General features: G+C 26.7%; 7 protein-coding genes across 8 annotated transcripts; 5 read left to right on the forward strand and 2 right to left on the reverse strand.

Annotated features, from left to right (window-relative positions):
- The first annotated feature begins 18 nt into the window (after nucleotides 1–18).
- On the forward strand, nucleotides 19–827 carry LOC122849395. The gene is made up of 3 exons (XM_044148092.1): nucleotides 19–146; nucleotides 222–489; nucleotides 567–827. The coding sequence occupies exons 1-3, from the start codon at nucleotides 139–141 to the stop codon at nucleotides 825–827; spliced, it is 537 nt and encodes a 178-aa protein (XP_044004027.1). The 5' UTR covers nucleotides 19–138.
- Nucleotides 828–1,012: 185 nt separating this feature from the next.
- LOC122848405 (DEAD-box helicase Dbp80) lies at nucleotides 1,013–3,039 on the forward strand. The gene is made up of 3 exons (XM_044146471.1): nucleotides 1,013–1,189; nucleotides 1,493–1,794; nucleotides 1,862–3,039. The coding sequence occupies exons 1-3, from the start codon at nucleotides 1,127–1,129 to the stop codon at nucleotides 2,913–2,915; spliced, it is 1,419 nt and encodes a 472-aa protein (XP_044002406.1). The 5' UTR covers nucleotides 1,013–1,126; the 3' UTR covers nucleotides 2,916–3,039.
- Nucleotides 3,040–3,202: 163 nt separating this feature from the next.
- On the forward strand, nucleotides 3,203–6,091 carry LOC122848382 (putative uncharacterized protein DDB_G0271606). 2 transcript variants are annotated; one of them, XM_044146433.1, is made up of 3 exons: nucleotides 3,203–3,281; nucleotides 3,897–5,476; nucleotides 5,561–6,091. In XM_044146433.1, the coding sequence occupies exons 2-3, from the start codon at nucleotides 3,910–3,912 to the stop codon at nucleotides 5,845–5,847; spliced, it is 1,854 nt and encodes a 617-aa protein (XP_044002368.1). In that variant the 5' UTR covers nucleotides 3,203–3,281; nucleotides 3,897–3,909; the 3' UTR covers nucleotides 5,848–6,091. The 2 variants fall into 2 exon arrangements, with proteins under 2 accessions (XP_044002368.1, XP_044002369.1); XM_044146434.1 differs by having other exon boundaries at nucleotides 3,274–3,701.
- Nucleotides 6,092–6,175: 84 nt separating this feature from the next.
- On the reverse strand, nucleotides 6,176–8,856 carry LOC122848387 (heat shock protein 60A). The gene is made up of 3 exons (XM_044146439.1): nucleotides 8,704–8,856; nucleotides 6,901–8,209; nucleotides 6,176–6,811 (listed from the first exon to the last, which is right to left on the reverse strand). Exons 2-3 carry the CDS (start codon nucleotides 8,207–8,209, stop codon nucleotides 6,396–6,398), a joined length of 1,725 nt encoding a protein of 574 aa, XP_044002374.1. The 5' UTR covers nucleotides 8,704–8,856; the 3' UTR covers nucleotides 6,176–6,395.
- Nucleotides 8,857–9,468: 612 nt separating this feature from the next.
- On the forward strand, nucleotides 9,469–10,504 carry LOC122848466 (10 kDa heat shock protein, mitochondrial). Its single transcript, XM_044146548.1, has 3 exons — nucleotides 9,469–9,625; nucleotides 9,975–10,145; nucleotides 10,280–10,504. Exons 1-3 carry the CDS (start codon nucleotides 9,623–9,625, stop codon nucleotides 10,418–10,420), a joined length of 315 nt encoding a protein of 104 aa, XP_044002483.1. The 5' UTR covers nucleotides 9,469–9,622; the 3' UTR covers nucleotides 10,421–10,504.
- Nucleotides 10,505–10,540: 36 nt separating this feature from the next.
- On the reverse strand, nucleotides 10,541–12,409 carry LOC122848416 (something about silencing protein 10). Its single transcript, XM_044146485.1, has 3 exons — nucleotides 12,305–12,409; nucleotides 11,548–12,134; nucleotides 10,541–11,475 (listed from the first exon to the last, which is right to left on the reverse strand). The coding sequence occupies exons 1-3, from the start codon at nucleotides 12,319–12,321 to the stop codon at nucleotides 10,778–10,780; spliced, it is 1,302 nt and encodes a 433-aa protein (XP_044002420.1). The 5' UTR covers nucleotides 12,322–12,409; the 3' UTR covers nucleotides 10,541–10,777.
- Nucleotides 12,410–12,564: 155 nt separating this feature from the next.
- On the forward strand, nucleotides 12,565–13,335 carry LOC122848460 (39S ribosomal protein L20, mitochondrial). Its single transcript, XM_044146542.1, has 3 exons — nucleotides 12,565–12,756; nucleotides 12,822–12,932; nucleotides 12,998–13,335. The coding sequence occupies exons 1-3, from the start codon at nucleotides 12,670–12,672 to the stop codon at nucleotides 13,244–13,246; spliced, it is 447 nt and encodes a 148-aa protein (XP_044002477.1). The 5' UTR covers nucleotides 12,565–12,669; the 3' UTR covers nucleotides 13,247–13,335.
- The last annotated feature ends 57 nt before the right edge of the window (nucleotides 13,336–13,392 follow it).

Raw genomic sequence — 13,392 nt, forward strand, 5'->3', positions numbered from 1 at the left:
AAGTTGGTACAAGTGTAAGCAAGTGCAAGTAGACTGCAGCAGACTGCAGTAGTTATCAACGACACGTGCACAAATTAATTATTGTAACCTTTATTTTTCAATTTTTATATTTAAAACAAGACTAAAAATTTTTTAACAATGAAGTTGTAAGTAAAAAATTAAAATTTAATATATTTATTTGTTGGAGTTTTAAAAAATAATAATAATAAATAAAATTACAGAATTATGGATAAACAAAGTCGCATAGCAAATTTTAAAATTATTGAGCCCTCGGAAGATATTGAAACAATAGATGCTGATGATGATGTTAGATTAACATTAAAAGAATATGAAAAATATAAAAGTCTTATAGGAAGACCATGTGAACATCAAATAAGTTCAAAAACTTTGAAGAATTTTGCTATAAAAGTTAAAAATTCTAAATTGACAAAACTTGAAAAACTACTGATTATTAATATAGCACCAGAATCATTATCTGAAATGCAATGTGTAAGTTAAATTTATTTATTTAAAGACAGAGTTGAAATTTTGTTTATTTATTTATTTATTTATTTTTTAATCAACAGCTTGTAGAAAATTTATCAGATCGTTTCTCAGAGTCAGAGATTAATGAACTTTTGGAAATTGTTAAATATTATCTTATCAAGTATTCATTAATAGGTGGAATTACAAATACAATATTTTTAATGAAAAATAAAATTAAACGTAAATTATCATCAGTGAAAAATAATGTTAATAATAAAATATTATTAGTCAAAGATAAAACGACTAAAATACTGAACAAAACTAAAATAAAAAAATCATCATATGCTTATTGTAATCTTTGAGGTATAATAAAACTTATAAATTACATAAATTAAAATTTTTTTTATTTATTTATAAATAAATTATTTTAGAAAAAATTAATAAATATTATTTAAAATAATTAAATTAATTTTAAATCTACATATTCCCACCACCTGCTTAGAATTACAGCAGCCATGTTTCGGAATTAATTCTAGAGAGAGAAAATTCGTTGCACGCAGTGACACTTCACTGACACACTGTCTATCATTTAAATATCAACAATAAAAAATAAACAATATTTTATACTGTAATAATTAATAATTGTTTTTAAACAAAAAATATGACATCAGAAAAAGTTAATTGGGCTGCTCTTGCTGATGAGCACGAAAAATTATCAAGCAATGTAAGTATTGTTTATCTTTGAATAACAACACCGCTTTCTAACCTATTTTATAATTTAATTTTATTATTTATTTATTTTAAACAATTAATAATATTATTAATTAATAAAAATATTGCTTAATATTTCCTCACACAATTATTGTAAAAAATAATTTAAACTTAATGATAGAAAATTTAGTGTTTTTAAATTTTAATAATTCAACAAGTTGTCAAAATATATTTTATTAAAATAATTTATTATAATTTTATCATAATAATTGATTGTTGATCATTAAAATTAATTGAATATTTTAATTTTATAAAGGTAGAAGGATTATCAATTGACCAAAATGCATCTTCCAAGATTGACAATTCATCAACAGATGAAGATCAAGCACCATCTGCTGCTGAACAATCATTGTTACAAAAAATTTTACGTAAAGGTCTTATTGAGAGTACAAAAGATTTAAAAATTCAACGTAAAGATCCAAATTCACCATTATACAGTGTCAAAACATTTGAAGCATTAAATTTGAAGCCTGATTTGTTAAAAGGTGTTTATAAAATGGGTTTCAGTGCTCCATCAAAAATCCAAGAAACAGCTTTACCAACTTTACTAGCTGATCCGTAAGTAATCATCAATAATAATTAATAATTGTTAAAATAAAATCTAAACATAATTATAATTTTTTAGACCACAAAATTTAATTGCACAATCTCAATCTGGTACTGGTAAAACAGCAGCATTTGTATTGGCAATGTTGAGTCGTGTTGATACAACAAAACCATATCCACAAGTTGTATGTTTATCGCCAACATATGAATTGGCAATTCAAACTGGTGAAGTTGCTGCACAAATGGCACGTTATTGTCCAGATATTAAAATGAAATATGCTGTTAGAGGTGAAGATTTACCAAGAGGAACAAAATTAGATGATCATATTATAATTGGTACACCAGGAAAAACATTAGATTGGTCATTGAAATATAGATTTTTTGATTTATCTAAAATAACAGTATTTGTACTTGATGAAGCTGATGTTATGATTGACACACAAGGACATCAAGATCAATGTATAAGAATTCATAAAATGCTATCATCAAAATGTCAAATGATGTTCTTTTCAGCAACATATGATGAAAAAGTTATGGAATTTGCTGAAATGATTGTGACAAATCCATTGATCATGAGATTAATGAGAGAAGAAGAATGTCTTGATAATATTAAACAGTACTATGTCAAATGTAATTCTGAAGAAGAAAAATATGCTGCAATTAGGACTATTTATAGTCTTATTACTGTTGGTCAAGCAATTATTTTTTGTCGAACAAAAAAAACAGCATCTTGGCTGTCTGGCAAAATGAAACAAGATGGACATGGTGTTGCTATGATTTCTGGTGAATTAAATGTTGATGAAAGAATCAAAGTACTTGATCGTTTTAGAATAGGTGATGAGAGAGTTTTAATTACGACAAATGTCTTGGCAAGAGGAATTGACGTATCAGCAGTAACAATGGTAGTTAATTTTGATTTACCAACTGACATGAATAGAAAAGCTGACTATGAAACATATCTTCATAGAATTGGAAGAACTGGAAGATTTGGCATGGCTGGCATTGCTATTAATTTAATTGACTCTGATGAAATGATGACTGTATGCCAAGATATTGAAAAACATTTTGGTAAAAAAATTATTTTACTTGATACTGAAAATGAAGAAGAAGTTGAAAAAATTGGTGACTCATAAATGTTAGCTTTAAATTAATTAAACTATTATTGTTTTTTTTTTTTTTTTTTATTTTACACAAAAACCTGATTCATTTGTAATTTAATTATAAAAAAAAAAAAATAAACGTGAAAAGAAAAAGCCTTTTATTTTGTTATAAATTTTTTCAAAATAATTTAATTGATTTTTTCAAATTTTAGTGGGTTGTGGTTGGCAGCACTGACCTGCTCAACCGCCATGACAGTTTCTTTTTCACTCCTTTTTTTGTTTTTCATTGTTTTTTTTTGTCATAAATTTATGAGAGAGGCAGAGAGCTCGTAAACAAAATAACAAATGAAATAATAGAGTGATATTATTAACAAAATAATAAACAATAAATATTATCAGGTACAAATTTTTTAACTCCAATTTGATTGTTGTTGCTTTTATAATTTACTGTTGTTTCGCTTGTTTTTATTGTTGATATAATATTTATTGAATGTTTGACAATTATTAAACTCCATCTTTTTGACATTAAAATATAACAAACAATTACGATTGTTTTAAATATTTATTTGTTTAGGATATTTTATCATAATTTTAGGTTATAAAAAAAATATGTCATGGCTAAGTGATAAAATTAGCTATTCATGATTAGAATATCATAAAATTAATTATTTATTATTTAGAAAAATTATCAAGTCATTAATTTAAATTTATTATCCATAATAATTTATGGAATAGTTAATTTGTGACATTTAATGTTGCTGTCTTTGACTCATTTGAGATTGTGTTTTAATTTTATTTATTTATTGCAAATTTGTTTAGGTATGTTGACAGCTAAAATTACATAATGTTAGAATAAATTAATTAAATTAAAAAATTGCAAGTAAAAAAGTACAAAAAAAAATTAAACAAGATTAAAAATAAAAGTAAATTATTTATGGATAGATAAAATTTGTTAGAAAATATATTTGACTTGAGCTTACAATTGATTTTTAATTAATAATTTTTTTTTTATAGTTGACAAGCCAAGATGAATGATCTTGCAATTAATTTTGATGCTTTGCGATTATCAACTCTTCGCAAGGCAATTTGCATTTCAAAATATGTTGACGAAGTGACCATTGGTCCAAATTCAATACTTGATGATTCCAAAGAAAATTGGAATCCTGATAATAATGAAGAAAATAATAAAAATACATCAAATGATGATTCTCTTGACAAAGTTGATAAATCATCAACAAATAATAGATCAACAAATATAACATTTTCAATAAAAAAAATACTATTAGAAAATGAAAAACAAAGAAAAGAAGAAGTATACAAAGTAATGGAAAAAAAGAAAGAAGAAATGTCAAGATTCACCAAAGAAATGCAAGAAGAAATGGCATTATTAAAAGAACTTCAAGCTGAAAAAAGAAAACAAAGAACAGCTGAAGAAGAAAAAAAATTAGAACAAGAAAGAATATTATCACAGCAAGATGAAATTGAAAGTAATCAAAGAATGAAACAACAACTTCAACGTTCACGTGAAAAAAGAAAATCTGTACTATTAAATCTTGAAAAAGAAGCTGAAGAAGAACAACGTTGTCAAGAACGTGCTAATCAAATGGAACAATTTGGAATAAAACTTGATGAAAATTATCATCAAGTTAATATTGACTTGGCAGAAATGATTAAAAATAACATTTCTAATCAACAAATTGTTGCGCCATACCTTGATAAAATTTTAGAATTAAAACAAAAGTTTGAAAAAATTAATGCATATGCAAGAAGTGGACAAATAACTGACAATGATATTTCTGTTGCTCAAGAGATTGTTAGACAGAGTGTCATGATTGTAGAACTTTGTAAAAATTATATTGAAGAAATTAATAAACAATATGATGATGAAATTGCAAAGAGACAAAATGATTTGCAATTGGTACAAGAAGAAGCACTTCAACAACAACAACAACAACAACAACAACAACAACAACAACAACAACAACAACAACAACAACAACAACAACAACAACAACAACAACAACAACAAGAGCAACAACAACAGCAACAAGAGCAACAACAATACTTTGAACAAATTCAAACAACAAATGAATCAAATATATATTTATCACAATATCGTGAAAATAGTAAAGAATATTTTAAAAGCTCTGAGCGTAAATATCTTCAATCAAAATGTAAACGTGAAATACAAGAAAAATTAAACACATTTGGCTCAAAAGATAATACGCCTCAAGAAATTGTAGCATTTATCAACAATACAGATCCACAAGCATCATCATATTGTCAATATATACTTGCAGAGAAATTAATATTTTTATTAAAATCACAACATCCAGATAAAATTCCATATATTGCTGATGCTGCTGTAGATTTTGGTAATGCATTAAAAGATTTTAAAGATTTAATGTTAGCAATGTTGTATACAAAATATCCAATTCTCGTACCAGAACTTTTAATTACTAATGATCAACAAGATATTAAAACAGTATCAAATATTATGCAATTTTATGGAGCAATGATAATGAGCACGAAACAACCAAATCCTTATGGACTAGATATTGCTTGGAGATGGTTGGCAAATATTTTAAATACTGGTAAGAAAATATTAATAATACTAATTAGCTAGATTAGGAATTGTTAATAATTAATTTGTTTTTGTTTTTAACTTAATTTATTAGCACCACAATTTGAGTTGAGAGAAGTTGCTGCAACAGCAATCAGACAAATGTTGGTATCTGTTGGACCACGTTTGTGGGACTCATATGCACAACAATTTTTAAAATTGCTGTATGCTATATTGTATCAATATTATGAGCTAAGCAAGAGCCTCAGTAATTCCCAATCAGCAACGACATCAATAACCAATCTTGAAAGACTAAAAATATTTGCAGAAGAATGTATTGAGCAGCAAAAAATTCCACTTGAAAAAGACTTGAAGAAAAAAAAGATTCAATTTGTTACATAAAAGTTCCAGTTTAATTGTACTTAATAATAATTATTTATTTTTTAAACTTTGTTCCATCTTATTGATAGAAAACTATTACACAATAACATTTTTACACTTGCATTCATCAACATTCTACACCAGGTTAACAAAATTCATTAAATGCATGGTAAATGTATCCAACTTAATTATCAAACTAACTTTCCATCAAACTTCCATGTCATTATCTTATAATTAAATCAAGCAAACAAATAAAAAAAAAAAATGAAAATTAAATCCAAATCACCTGGCTCACATTTGTGCTGAGAAAATTATGAATTTTCTATTTAAAAATATTTTTAATTTATTGCGTTGATATAGCTGTTTGTATTTTCGGAGCATTTGTGATTAAATTTATCAACATTATCATGGTAAATGAACCACGTCAACGTGATAAACACCCAAAAGATAAAGAAAAAAAAAAAAAAAAACTTGCTAAATTGTCTTTGAACGAACATAAAAAAAAAGAAATCTGATGTTTGTTTTCATATTTTGTTGAAAAGCTGTCAGTCTTTGGATGATGTTGTTTTTTACATTCCCATACCGCCCATACCACCCATACCTCCCATGCCACCCATACCTCCCATACCACCACCACCCATCATTGGTGCATCTTCTTTTGGAAGATCACAAACAACAGCTTCAGCTGTTGTGAGTAATGATGCAACACCAGCAGCATCAGTGAGTGCAGTACGAACAACCTTTGTTGGATCAATTATTCCTTTTGCAATCATATCAACGTATTCATTATTAAGTGCATCATATCCCAATGTACCTTCACATACTTTTGATACAACAACACTAGCATCAACACCAGCATTTGAGGCAATTTGTTGACATGGCATACGAAGAGCATTTTCAACAATAAGAATACCAGTTGCTTGATCAGAATTTGATGGTTTCAATGATTTTAATGCTGGTGCACATCTCAAGAGAGCAGTACCACCTGAAAAAATAAAACAAAACAAATAATTATAATTAAATTATCAATGAATAAATAAATTATAAAAAATGATGATGATAATAGATTTATACCTCCTGGAACAATTCCTTCTTCAACAGCAGCTCTTGTTGCATTAAGTGCATCATGTACACGATCTTTTTTTTCATTAACTTCAACTTCACTACTACCACCAACTCTGAGTACAGCAACACCAGCTGATAAACGTGCAAGACGTTCTTGAAGTTTTTCTTTTTCATAATCAGATGTTGTTTCAGTTATTTGATCTCTCAATTGATCAGAACGTCTGTCAATATCATTTTTGGAACCTTTACCCTTTAATAATAATGTATCTTCTTTTGTTATAATAATTTCACCAACTTGTCCAAGATCAGCAGCAGTAACATCTTCAATTTTAACAAGATTAGCTTCATCACCAAATACAATACCACCAGTTGCAATAGCCATATCTTGTAATGTTGCTTTTCTATTATCACCAAAACCAGGTGCTTTAACAGCAGCAATTTGAAGACCAATTTTTAATCTATTAAATACAAGTGTTGTTAATGCTTCACCATCAATATCTTCAGCAATAATAACAAGTGGTTTTCTCATTGAATTTGCTAATTCAAGTGCTGGTACAATACTTTGAATTGTTGATATTTTTTTTTCACTATATAATACAAGTGCATCTTGAAATTCAACTTTAGCACCTTTACTTGAATTAATAAAGTATGGTGATATATAACCACGATCAAATTTCATACCTTCAATAACTTCAAGTTCATCATTTAATGTTTTACCATCTTTAACTGTTATAACACCCTCTTTACCAACTTTTTTCATTGCATCAGATATTAATGTACCAATAGCAGTATCACCATTTGCTGATATTGTTGCAACTTGTGCAATTTCTTCTGGTGTTGTAACTGGTTTACTTAAATTTTTAAGTTCTTCTTTAATTTTATCAACAGCCATCATAACACCACGACGTATTTCAATTGGATTTGCACCTTTACTTATTTTTTCAAAACCTTCTTTAGCAATAGCACGTGCAAGAACAGTTGCTGTTGTTGTACCATCACCAGCTTCTTCATTTGTATTATTAGCAACATCTTGAACAAGTTTTGCACCAATATTTTGAAATTTATCTTTAAGCTCAATGCCTTTAGCAACAGTAACACCGTCTTTTGTTATTTTTGGACTACCCCAGCTTTGTTCGAGAATTACATTACGTCCTTTTGGACCCATTGTAACTGCAACAGCATCAGCAAGAACATCAACACCTTGGAGCATAAGGGCACGTACATCAGCACCAAAACGTACATCCTTTGCGTAGTTACGACATTGAAGTTGAAGTTGACGTGATGCAACACTTCTCAATACAACTGGTAGTCTATACATCTGTTTAATTCAAATAATACATTTTTTATCAAAATTATTGTTCAATTTATTATTATCATTATTATTATTAATTAATTAAAAAAAAAAAAAACAAAAATAATTGAAAGCCACAATTTGCCGGTTTTTTTATTTTCAACATTTTCATTTTTTTATCGCATCATTTTTTCAATTTTAACTAGCTAAATTAATTTATTATAAATTTAATTGAATTTTTTTTTTTAGACAATGGCACGCGGCAGTTTACATAACCATGTTTGTCTGTCTAATCATGCCCATAAAAAAATAAGAGAAAAAAAATCTTAAAAAATTTAAAAAAATCTTTAAAAAAATATCTACTAATGTTAGGGCTTATCTAGGAGTTTAGAAAGTAATTTAAATAAACAATAAAAAATCAACAAATATTGTTAAAAAATAATGCTAAAAGCCGGATTGAAAAAAAAAAAGCCCTAAATAATGCGAAATAATTTAATAATTTAATTAAAAATATAACTCACCTTTGTGATGATTAAGTAGTAATTAAATTAAATAAAAGAAATTTGTTAAATATATTTTTGAGTAATATTAATATATAATTGTGATAACACACGTTTTTTACTCTGTACTGAGATCAGAGAAGGAACAAGCGGAAATGATGGTTGAACTCTGGCCAATATCACATGGGTGATCCCCTCTCCTCCAACACCACCTAGAAACATCCAACCAAACCTTAACAAATTATTTTAAAAAATTTATTATTTTTTATTTTTTATTAATAATTTGTCAAATAAACAAATGCCGGTTATTAAATGCTGTCATTCATTATTTTTTCATCTTTTAATTTATATTTTTTTCATGGAAAAATAATTATTATTTAATTAATAATCATTTGAAGAAACTTGTAGAATGTACTAGAATGTGTCATGGAAGCTGATGCAATACCGGCTTGACAACCAATCATCATCCTCCAATTGTATTCCAAATAAAAAAAAAATTATAAATAAATTACTCCAAGAAATAATATATTATCAATGAAAAAACAAATGAAATACCTAAAATTATATTAAATTAATTAAATTTTCATAAATTATTTTCAAAAAAAACATGAAAATTGATGAAAAAAAATATATTTTATTCAATTTTATTGTTTTTTTTTTTTTTATGATTATATAATGGTCACGTGGTGTCATTGATAAGGGGCGAAGGTTCGTCAAGGGGCAAGCGCGACGAGGGGGGATTTAAAAAGGGGAGAGAAAGAGACAAAAAAAAGAAAAAAAAAAAGATGTTTCGAGAATAATTCTCTACAGCCAACCAGAATTAACACAGTGAGGTTACTTCTCAAATAATCGTAGCAACGTGTACGCGTGATTGCCGGTCGATCACTTGATTATCATTACAAATAAATCATTAATTTACATTTAAAAAAATACAATTAAAATGGTAAGTTTATAATTATTCTCCAGAAATTATTTATAAACAATTGTATTGTTTTATTTTATTTATAAAAAGTTATTTATTTTATAAAACTTTTTTATTTTTTTTGTATAGCCTTGAACAAATTATTAAAGCCAATGATTTTTTTTTTAATGATTATATAATTTGATTATTAAATTGATAGATAATATTGATGATTTTTTAAAAATTATTTAGACTATATAAAATTAGTTATTATTATTTTTAAATTGTAGGTTAGGTTGTTTTGACTTTTTTTTTTTTTTTTTTTGTTGAATAAAATATTTATTGTTTTTTGTTTTGTTAATTAATTAATTTGTAATGATTTGATTCACAGTCTGCAGCAGCATCATTTGCAAAGAAGGTATTCCCACTTCTCGACAGAGTTTTGGTCCAGAGAGCTGAGGCAATCACCAAGACCAAGGGTGGTATTATCATTCCAGAAAATGCACAAGCTAAAGTTTTGAAAGCAACTGTTATTGCTACTGGACCTGGAGCACGTAATCAGGTCAGTTGAAAAAATATACTCTTGGCTATTAATCTATTTTAATACAACAACATCAACAACAAAGACAACAACATTCATTTGTCAATTGATGATAAACAAAGCTTTAATAATATTTATTATTTATTTTGTTACAGCAAGGAGAACATGTTCCTTTGAGTGTCAAAGTTGGTGACACAGTTCTTCTTCCAGAATATGGTGGTACCAAAGTTAACCTTGAAGAAGACAAGGAATTTCATCTTTTCCGTGAATCTGACATTCTTGCTAAAATTGAATAAAAATTCAACCTAGGCTTAAAACAATTTCTTAATTTTTTTTTTTTATTAATTTCATCATAATCTTCAAAAATAATTACACTTGATCGTCGTGTTATGTTTCATTTTTTTTTTTTTTTTTAAATAAATAAAAGATTGTTAAATAAAAATAGAAAAAAAAAATAAAAAATTCTAATCAGTCTTGAATTTATTTAATTATCATTAAAAAAAAATCAAAAATACGTTGCTTGTTTATGAAACTAGGTACTATTATTACTTTAATAAAAAAAATTGATAATTTCATTTAATAATAACAAAAATTTGTTTATTTTATCATTGAGTTTTTTTTTTATGTTAAAAGTAATTATAAGACATTGTTGTTTATTTAATTTTAATACTCTTGATGACTGATGCGTTGATACCGGACCATTCACCATCATAACGAGTTGTTTCTTTTCTGACTTCTCTGACAGCACCCTTTCTGCGTATGATAGCTTTGCGATACTTATTTCTATGTTTAACACGAGGATTTCTAAGTTCCTTCTTTCTGTGTGGTGTAAGACCCTTGTTCTTGGCAATTTGATATGTAATTCCTCGCTTTTCATCTTCCAAATTTTCTTGATTACTTTCATCAAGTTGCATTGCTGATTCTTCTTGATCTTCATTAGCAACATCTTTCTCTTCATCTTTATCTTTATTATCAATTGGTTTTGTTGTTTTAATAGCTGATTTAATCATGTCATTTGTTGCCTTTTCATTATCATATTCAAAGTCATAATTTTTATCTTCTTCTTTAGCACTTGCTATTAATTTAGATGCTCTTTCTAAAAGATCACCCTGTTTATTTTCTAGATGAGTCAACAGTAAACGAAACTGAGCAAGACGCTTGATAACTGGATGATTTGTTACTGGTATTCTTTTAGCTTTGAGCATAAGATAAAACAACATATTTGTTATGTAATTTAATGATACACGATATTTAGTTTGTATAAATTTTACTCCAGACATATTTGGAAATTTTTTTTCTTCTGCTAATTTTATAAATGGACTTAGAATATCCTTCATCTCTGTTAATCGAGCTGAAATAAATTAAAAATATTTTATTAAAATAATTGTTTGATTTTGTTTTTTTATTTTTTTTCATTTCTTACCTCTTGAGTCATTGACAAGTGGCTCAAACTCTGGACTTTCTTTTCTAAAAAAAGCTAGTTTTTCTCTTTTACTTAATTTTGATAAATCTTGTGAAACAACAACATTATCATCATCTTGATCATTTTTATCATCATCATTCATTTCAGAAAATTGATGAAGATTAAAATCAGCCTCATCAAGTTGTTCAGCAAGTCTTTTTTGTATTGCACGTGCTGATTCTTCTTCCAATTTAGCTTTTTGAAGATCTTTTTCATTTGTTGTTGAATAATCCTGATCAACATAATCAGTTGAATAATAAAGACCTTTCTTTTTTCCCCAAGCACGTTCATCAGGCATGTCATAATCTGGTTCGGCTTCATCATCATCTTCTTCTTCTTCTTCTTCTTCATCATCATAATCACCTTGAAGATCATCCAAATTTAAACCAAAAATTTCATCATCACTATCAAAATTTTCTTCTACTCTTCTTTTTCGTACTTTTTCCAATCGCTTTCTGTCACTGTCTGAAAACTCATCATCACTGTCAGTAATATTGTCATCGTCATACTGATCAATATCACCAAAATCCTCCTCTTGCTTCTTCATCCTGAAATTTATATTTTTTTTATTTTAACACAAGTGTTTATTTACAACATATAACCACAAAATTTTTTAGCATAAATTTATCAATTAAAAATGGCTTTTTTTAATTATTATTTTTAAACAAATTTTTTTGTTTAATAATATTATTATTTATTTATATTTTAAGCTACTTACTTTTTTTTACCACTCATTGTTTATAATTAATTTATTGACAACAAATTTTTTTTTGTTTCTCACGTGTTTTTTAATTTTTTTCTCTTGCTTTCAACAAGACAGAGAAAGTACAACGAACCCCATCTTTAATATAAACGTAAAACCTTTATCACCGCCATGTTAAAATAGCGCGAAATTTAAATAAATTTATATAACTTTTTCATGAAAAAAATTCATGCACCGCCATGACAGTCAATCTTTTTTTTAATAGAGAAAAATAACCTCTGTGTGCATCTGTGTGTGTTGCACCTGTGTTATCTAAAGACCGGATAATAATTTAAAACAATTAAATTAAAAAACAATTGTTGAATAAAAAAAATATAAAAATGGTTTTTACATCATTGACACTTTTGGCCAGAAACAGGGGTCCAGATGAATTTTGGAGAAAAAGAAAAATATTTAAAATGGCCATGGTAAATATATTTAACAATAATTATACATTACAATAATTATTAATAATAAATATTAATTGTTATAGCATTATCGTGGACGTGCAAGAAATTGTTATTCAGTAACAATAAAAGCTGTCAACAGAGCAATGATGTTTGCAACCAGAGGAAGACAACTAAAAAGAATGCAATTGTCTGATGTAAGTCAATTGTTTATAATAAACAAATGACTAAATTATGTATAAATAATTATTTTAATTTTTAGCTTTGGAATCAAAGACTTAATGCAGCAACTGCTGAGCATGGAATAACAACTAATATTTTGAAAGAAGGTCTTGCTAGAAATGATATTTTTCTTAACAGAAAAATTCTTACTGATTTAGCTTGTTGGGAACCAAGAACATTCAGGTCTCTCACTCAAACAGCATTAGCAAGAACCAAACATGATGGTCTTAATTCAGTCAAAAATCTTGATGCACCAGTTGGTGTTATCACTCGGGGTATGATTAAATAATCAACTAAATAAAAACAAATTTAATAACTGGAAAAAAACAATAAAACAAATTTATTTGTTAATAATAATATTAATTAGATTTTTATCACAACTGGTTAGATAATAATTTTGTCATTTAAATAAATATATTATAACAAAAGAAATAA

This window comes from Aphidius gifuensis, linkage group LG2 (assembly GCF_014905175.1).
Source record: "Aphidius gifuensis isolate YNYX2018 linkage group LG2, ASM1490517v1, whole genome shotgun sequence".
Lineage (NCBI taxonomy): Eukaryota > Metazoa > Arthropoda > Insecta > Hymenoptera > Braconidae > Aphidius > Aphidius gifuensis.